The following is an 8,575-nucleotide window of genomic DNA, read 5'->3' as shown; positions in this document are numbered from 1 at the left end:
AAAATCGCATAACAGCCGAGCATACACCCAGCAGCGCTGCTGATGCCTGAACTGTATGTGGAATGAAGTGGGCGGGCATCGGGAGGCCACTATGGCACGGGGCAAGCACTATGGGCAGTCTATCTGAAGTGTACCTGGCGTATAAGACGACCCCCCACTTGGAGGCATATTTTTCAGGGCCAAAAAATCGTCTTATACGCCGGCAAATACGGTATTGATCATTGTCCATTCATACCTAAGAATTAAGAATGAATTATGAATGGCTTACCTTTTTCTTGAGTGGTCAATAGAAAATTGTTTCTGCCATGCTACTCTTGTAAATGGGAAAGCCAACCTTGTGGGGATGTGTGGGGCCAGGATAAGCTTTGTAGGATTCAGGGATAAGGATGTGTTTATTACGTTGGGGGCACACCAAATGCTAAAGTCAGCTGTCCTTTCCTTGTATGTTCAGCATGGGAAGGGAGGGAAAGGATCCTGATGCCTGGTGCAGTAGTAGAACTTGCTTTTGCATTTGTTATCTCCTCATTCTTACCTGCTGGCACCCCGAGGTGATCCAGGGGTGCTTCAGGTAGATTTGCCCTCCATCCATTCTGTGTCTTATCTTCGCCCCTGGGCTGCCCACTTCTTTGCATGCCTGAAGACATGCAGGGTGAAAGTGGGTGAGCATGGCTCTCTCAGCTCATGGTCAAGGCTCACCATCTTTATCTGTGAATTAAAACAGACAGTCTTACACAGACCAGTTGGCCATCTATCTTCTTTTTCAGTTAACTTTTTAAAGTTGTAAATATAACAGTAGTACAGAAATTTTTGTTTACAAATGGTCACCTTAATCTAAGTCAAGGAGAAAAATAACTCGGAAGCCTTCTTCCTCCACCTAGGGGAACCTCTGTTCTGAGTTTATGGTGAAAAGTCCTTTGTTTTATTTGTATTGCTGATACTTACCAAGTAGTGTAAATTTTGACCTATATAGTAAGTACTGCTTTTGCTGTATTTCACATATTGGATAGATTGTGTTTTCATTTTTTAAAATTCAGAATATTGAATTTTCATTGTGATTTTGTGATTGAGCCATGGATTTTTTTTAGAAGATTGTTTAATTTTCAACACTGGGGTCTTTCCAAATTTCTAGTTTAATTCTGATGTGGTCAAAGAACAAACATCATATGATTTCAAGTTATTTTAAATGTATGTATTGAGAGTTTGCATTATGAGTAGCATATGGTGCATCTCAGTTAATGTCCCATGTGAACTTGGGGGCAGGGGGAATGTGTATTTTGCCATTATTGGGTTAGTACTCTATAAATGTCATCTAACTCAAGTTGACTGTGATGTTCATGTCTTCTATATCCTTTCTGATTTTCTACTCATTATCATTAATTACTGGGATGAAAGAGTTTAACTCTCTAAGTATGGCATGTCAACTTTTTTGTAAATTTTGTCATTTTTTGCCTTATGTATTTCAGTAGTTTGTAATTAGGTTCTAAACACATTAAAAATTGTTATGGCTTCTTGAATAATTGACCCTTTTATCATTTTTTGTTGTTGTTAATCCTCATCCAAGGATATTTTTTCTATCGATTTTCTAGAGAGATTAGAAGGGAGAGGAGGAAAGAAACATTGATGTGAGAGACATTGGTTGGTTGCCTCCTGCAGGCTTCCCCACCAGGGTGGGGATCGAACTTGCGACCCTTCTGTGCGTGGGCTACTGCCCTAACCACTGGACCACCAGCTGGGCTGGCCCTTTTTATCATTTTGAAATAACCTGAAGTTAATTTGTCTGATATTAATTATCTCTTTTTAATATGATCTCTTAATTGGTGCCTTTACCTATGTCCCTTTAATGTGTTACCAATGCCGGGGGTTTGAAAGGTATTTGCGTAATATGGTATGTTGAGTTCACAGACAGGATGCTTTGTTTTTTTCAGCAGCACCTTAAAGATTTAGTGCACTGACAACAAATCTGAAATTAGCATTTTCTGTTTCTCTGTTTTTAATATCTATTATTCTTTGGCTGCTTTAAAGATACTTTGTTGGTGGTTTTCAGAAATTTGATTAGGATGTGCCTTGGCATGGTTTTTCTTGTTTTTTATCTTACTTTGGTTAGGTTGATCTTGTAAGCTGTGTGGTTGTATACTTACCACATCTGGAAAGTTTCTGCTGTTATATGTTTCAGATTTGTTTTTTTCATTCACCCCTCTGTACTCTCTCTTGTGGAGTCCAGTTTCATTTATGTTGTGTCCCACAGGTCACTGAGCTATTTATTTTCCCAGGGTTTTTTGTTTGTTTTGTTGGTGTTATTCCATTTTGGATACTTTTTATCCGTGGAGTCTAATCTGCTATTAATCACATTCAGTAATTTTTTAAAATTTCAGATCATGTATTTTTTCCCAGTTTTATTTTTCCCTGCTATTTTTCTATTTTAAGTGTTTGTGTCTTTTATTTTTTTCATTGCAAATTATTTTTTTTATTTTAGAGAGAGAGAAAGGGGAGAGAGAGACATCGAGTGAAGGAGAAACCTCAATCGGCTGTCTCCTGAATGCCCAGGGATCGAGCTCACAACCCGGGCCTGTGCCCTGATTTGGAAACAAACTGGCACAGATTAGTATCTTAAGGTTCCCCACCATGTTTGGAACCCCTCTGAGATCTCATTGCTAGCATTCTGTCCATAACTCCCAGCACCTCACCTTCTCCAGCTCCAGTCTGACTCTCAAGGTAGGAAAACCACAGTGCTTTTCTTGGTTTTGTAGAGCATCACCCACAATTGTTTGGAACGTAGCCCAGCTTGGTGTGGGACTCTGCCTGGCTTTCTGCTCTCTGGTCCTATATTCTTTCAATATCTGGGTCCAGGTGTTTCATATCTTCTGTCCTGATTTTTAGTTGTTGTGTGGCAGGAAGACAAATTCTGTAACTTTTAGTACTTTCGGGTTGGATTGTCACTGTAATTTGATTATATTTTCTTGCCAACATGATTTTGGTTTTGTGTTTTATGGCTAATTTGGGGAGATGAACTGTTTGTTGTTCATCATTTTATCTTCTCAATCCCTTACATCTCCTTTTTGGAAGTTCAGTAAATGAATGGCCATCTACAGTTTGTTTTTATTTCATGCTTTATGTCATAGTTTTCAAAGTTAATTATTTTCTTGCGATTGAACTATTCTTTTTTATCCAATTTTCATTGACTTATACTCACTTCTCTTTTAGGCCATGCCGGTGTATCTGCAAGCATGATGAAGAAAAGGACATCCCACAAGTAAGCAATTCTGAAACTTGCTTTTCAATAGCAGGCTGGGCCCTTGGTTACGTGGGGTATGAGGTCAGTCATGTGAGGCCCTCTCCCCTGAAGTGAGGAGGTCTTCATGACCCACAGCAGCCAGCCTCACATAACCTTACTGCACGCTGAATCATGGAGTGGGTCATACCCCTGACCACGCCCTTGGCCTTGGTCTAGCCTACCTGTGCCTAGGTCTGTCCTTCCAACCTGTAAAAGCCTCTGGGCTCTGCTTCCCCCTCCAGCGTAATGGGAGCTGGACTGGTAGCAGAGGCATCTCTCATGACAGGTTGCCATGAACCTCTCCCGCTCTCTTTATAGAAGGGCTGCACTTTCGGCCTGCAGGTTGGGTCTTGGGTCTGCTGTACAGAAACCATAGCTTATGCTTGAGGGCCTGGCTAGCATACTGCCTGGCACACTCACTACTTTATAACATTTTCAGATGAATGAAGAGCTTATAATTTAGAGAAAGCATCTGCATGTTGCAAGATAATTAAATAGCCATGTATTTTTAGTGACAAATGTGTTATAAATCCTAAATTCTATCTCCAAGGAGAAATTTGGGATACTATTATCTTAAAAATACTATCCACCTGTATTATATTATATTCAATAGATTTCACAAGTATCCACCACTACTGGTGGCTGCTACTACACCATGGAAACCGCTCTAACAAATCAGTTCTGATAGTATAAGTCTTTTTTAAAAAATATATATTTTATTGATTTTTTGCAGAGAGCAAGGGAGAAGGATAGAGAGTTAGAAACATCGATGAGAGAGAAACATCGATCAGCTGCCTCCTGCACACTCCCCACTGGGGATGTGCCCGCAACCAAGGTACATGCCCTTGACCAGAATCGAACCTGGGACCCTTGAGTCCTCAGGCCGACGCTCTATCCGCTGAGCCAAACCGGTTATGGCGATAGTATAAGTCTTAATCATAGATTCCATGACCCCAGCACCCCCGGAGCCTCTCATAGCAGTTGTTTCCAAATTATTCCTATTGAAAGGCTTATTTATGCCTTTGGTCACTGCCATAGTGGTTGAAGAATGCAAGAGGCCTCTGGGCTATTGTGGAAGGTCTGCATGAAAAACAGTTCCTTTCAGTAATTATTGGTGATTAAAGCAAACCTGTCCATTTAAATGAACATATGAGTATGTAATGTAAATGTCTGTGATATTCAGTTCATGAAATGACCTGGGAAGTTAAAATGTGAAGGTAAGTATGCTCTTGTGTCCCTGAGGTTTGATAAAGTTTTTCTAAATTTCATTTTATTTCCCATTACTGTCATGGCTCTGTCATATCCAGTGATCTGATAACTGGTGTAATATATCCCCTCAGCATCATATTATTACCATAAATGGTAAGCCATTTCTTGGCATAATAGAAGGTGATGATAAAAACTTAAATACAGTGGGGAATAAAAGAAACTACACATTAACTTTGCAAGACCAGAGCAGTTCATGCAAAACAGATTTTGCTACTTAGGTTAAAATAAATGCCTTTGAGAATGTAATGTATATTTTGTTTTATCCATTTTTACATATTTCTGGATAGAGGTTTTCAGGCATTCACGGATCTGAGATCTTGGCCTGTTAGGAATGCATTTTGTGTGAGAGGTTTAATTTGCTTCATCCTAAGCTATGTTTGTTAACTCATGGCTTTGATATACTAGTTACCTTTTTCTCTTAAAGCACAAGGAATTAACATGTACTATTAGGTTTTTGCAAATCACATGTGTACGAGTTCAAAGGATCTTCGGTCCTGCATGTTCTGTGACACGGGGAACTCCAGCCAGTGCTTTAATAGGAGGTGTGCTTGTCTCAGACTAGAAGCCTGAACAGGCTACTCTGTAGCAAAAGGGAGAAGTTGAAATGTAAGGAAACGTTAACATTTTCCTATCTTTCTAATCTCAATGCAAATAACAGAAACCAGGACCTAAATAAAATTCCCCATTTCACCAATGGTGGCAGTTAATAGTAGCCTTTGGAATGGTAGGCGGGGCTATGCTGGTGGGGAGCTCCCTGCTCCGAAGCTGGCTGGCAACTTGGCTTTGCTGAGGGAACCAGAGCTGCGCAGTGGGGCTCAGCAGGCTGCTTTGTCTGCCCGGTGCTCTGTTTACTCATGGTTAAAATCAGTGTTGGATTAGATTCATGGGTTTCCAGCTTTAGCACAGAGTCCTTTCTGCAGATGAAATGTTCCTAGAAAAGCAGAGCTGGAGCCTCACTCTCTCCTTCCTGCCACACTGCGGCTCTCCTGGCTCTCCTCTGGCGGCCAGGTCTGTCTCGTGGCACATGTTAGCATAGGGCAGCGGTCCTCAGCCTATGGGCCGCCACCCCTTTGGGGGTCGAACGACCCTTTCACAGGGGTCGCCTAAGACCGTCGGACAACACATATATAATTACATATTGTTTTTGTGATTAATCACTATGCTTTAATTATGTTCAATCATGAGGAACTATATTAAAGGGTCGCGGCATTAGGAAGGTTGAGAACCACTGGCCTAGGGCATCTGAGCAATAATCCCCTGTGCACGCGCTTCTGCTGGCTTGAGGGAGAGTCCCAGGGACGCACAGCAGAGGAGTGCAGCGGTCATTGTCCTGAGCACAGAAGTTCCTGTCCCGGGGGTGCCCAGGGGTTCAGGGAATCGGGTCTGAGGTGCTTAGAGCAGTGCCTGGGCACCCAGAAACCTTATGTAGCTGGGTTTTGTTTTTGTTCTTAAAGTAAATAGAAACAAAGCTACGTGTGCCTTCCTGCAGGCCAGCCTCCTCGCCACATTTTGGGGGCAAGCTTGGGACACGCCTTGCCTGACTTCCCAGGAGGTTGTTTGGGAAAAGCGTTTGCATGGAAAGGACATCTGAAGGGAAAGTACTATAGTTGGGAGACTAAGGTGAATTTAGCTGTAGAGGTTCTTTGTTTCAGTTTTCAAATATAAGTCTCTCTGTTTCTTCCCTAATTTGAATAGTGGATAGTTTCCATTTCGGGGCACTGTTGGAAAGTATGACTGGGCGCTTTCATCTGCTTGCTACTAACATACATCTGGAAAATGGACAGGAGCTGTTACTTTTGTATACTAATTTGACCTCTGTTTCCAGGGAATGTTTTTCTTCAAGACATAACACTAGTCATTGACAAAGATTGTCATTGTACTTCTCCTCCCCATATACCTGCTATAGTTTCTTGTAGTTTTCATGGCATCCCTCTCAAGTTGGAAACATGAGCCCCTCTATGCATATAGAGGTTCTGTAACTTGTCCCAGGTCATACAACTAAGAAGTGACTGAGTGGGATTCAGAACAAGACAGTCTGATTCTAGAACTCATGTTCATTACCACACTATATTTCCCAAACATGTTTTGTTGTCTCATCTCTGAAAAATGTGTTATTTCAGTCATAAACCGACTAGATAACTGTTAGAGCAAATGTTTAAATCATTGTGCTGACAGTTTTAAATTGGTCAAAACATGTAATACTTTTCAGTCAACTTGCAGTACCTTGGTTATAGCAGTGAAAGTGAATACTCTGTTATTCACACCAGTGAAAGTGAATAGCTCTGTGGAAGACCCTCGGGGCACTTGGACATCTCAGGTGTTTTCAGGTACACTGTGTAGACCCAGTAATGAGAGAAACCATAAGGATTGGGATGGAACACTTGACTTCTTTCTCTCTCCTGTTTTTATATTTGTCACTCAAAGCTGGGAATGATAATATTAGTATAGAATTTTTATCAAGCAACAGGTAATCAGAAAAGCAGGCTTTTCCCCCTGCTACTTGCTGATGTATATCTTGCAAAAGACCATTGTTTTGATTTAATCAATATTTTCTTCTGAAATATGCTGGAACAGAGTAAGGGAACTGCTTGTATATCACAGTACTAAATAGAATAAGGCAAGTGTGTCAATCTCTACATATAAAACCCTAATATGCAAATAGACCGAACAGCAGAACAACCGGTTGCTATGACATGTGCTGAACACTAATATGCGAATAGACCAAACAGCAGAACAACCAGTTGCTATGACGTGTGCTGAACACCGGGGCGGGGGTGGGGGGGCGGAATATGGTGGGCATTGGCCATGGCGGAATGGTGGAGCAGGTGAGTGGGGGCGCCAGACCAAGGCAGGGTGCCGGTCATTGTCATCGGGGTGAGCTTCTGGTGGTTAATGAAAATTCTTTGCTCCTGCACGCCACAGTCCTACCCAGTGCTCGCACCTGGTGCCCACGCTGGCCCCACTAGCACCCGCTACTGGCAGCTCTGGAGCTGCCACTCACACCTACTCCCGGCTCCTGACGCCACCCCTGATCACTCGGCGCCATCAGCAGGTGCGAGAGGCGGCTGCCAGCTCCGATTGCCCATCAGGGCTTCTCCATCTCCCCATGCTCCTGAGGGGCAATCGGGGTTGGCATCCACCTCTTACACCCGCTGCCAGCAACAGAATTGCCGCTCACAGCCGCTGCTGGCACCCGGTATCAGTCCCAATCGCTCGGTGCCGTCAGCAGGTGCGAGCAGTGGCTGCTGGCCCCATTTGCCCGTGAGGGCTTCTCCACCTCCCCCTGCTCCTGAGGGGCGATTGGGGCAGCAGCCACCGCTTGCACCTGCTGCTGGAACCAGACCGAATCGCTCCGCGCCATCAGCGAATGTGGGTGGGGCCTGCGCTGTCAGCACATGGGAGTGGCGGTGGTGGGAGTGGGGCTGCTGGCAGACAGGACTGGGAGCCGCGGTGGGAGGGGCCAGGCCAGAATGAGGGACACCCCTCCATGCACAAATTTTGTTCCCCAGGCCACTAGTCTACACTAATAAAAGAGAAAAATGGTAATTGGTGAACGACGCTACCCTTTTCATTGGCTAATCAGGGCTATATGCAAATTAACTGCAACTCAGATGGCAGTTAACTGACAACAAAGATGGCGGTTAATTTGCATATGTAGGCACAATGCAGGGAGGCAAAAGGGAAAGCAGGAAGAAGCCCCCTGCCACTGACAATGCCTCCCAGCCATGATCAGAGAATCAGGCGCCTTTGCTGCCCTGGCCAGTGATAGCAGGAAGTAGGGGTGGAGCCAGCGATGGGAGCTGGGCACGGTCGAAGCTGGCAGTCCTGGGAGCTAGGGGTCCCTTGCCTGGGCCTAAAGCAGAGCCCACAATCACGGGGCTGCTGCAGCTGTGGGACCCCACTGCCCGGGCCAGATGCCTCGGCCAGAGGCGATAGGCCTGGGCAGGGGCAGAGCGGGAGATCGCGGGGAGCTGGGAGTCCCCTGACCAGGCCTAATGCCTTGGCCAGAGGCATCAGGCCTGGGTGGGGGGCGCG

The 8,575-nt window shown here is 44.2% G+C and overlaps 1 protein-coding gene across 2 annotated transcripts in view; it reads left to right on the top strand.

Moving 5' to 3' along the window:
- Nucleotides 1–8,575, top strand: part of SPIN1 (spindlin 1) — a 94,772-nt gene that overhangs the window by 64,167 nt on the left and 22,030 nt on the right. For both annotated transcript variants that reach the window (XR_001513181.1, XM_015561314.1), the window contains one exon: nucleotides 3,202–3,250. Coding sequence is in view for 1 of the 2 variants with exons in the window: in XM_015561314.1 (XP_015416800.1) it covers nucleotides 3,202–3,250 (49 nt within the window). In the remaining variant the exon portion in view is untranslated. The remainder of the gene's footprint in view (nucleotides 1–3,201; nucleotides 3,251–8,575) is intronic.

Source organism: Myotis davidii, unplaced genomic scaffold (assembly GCF_000327345.1).
Source record: "Myotis davidii unplaced genomic scaffold, ASM32734v1 scaffold750, whole genome shotgun sequence".
Taxonomy (NCBI): Eukaryota; Metazoa; Chordata; class Mammalia; order Chiroptera; family Vespertilionidae; genus Myotis; species Myotis davidii.
Note: the sequence above shows the minus strand (reverse complement) of the source record. Positions and strands in the feature narration are given on the sequence as shown.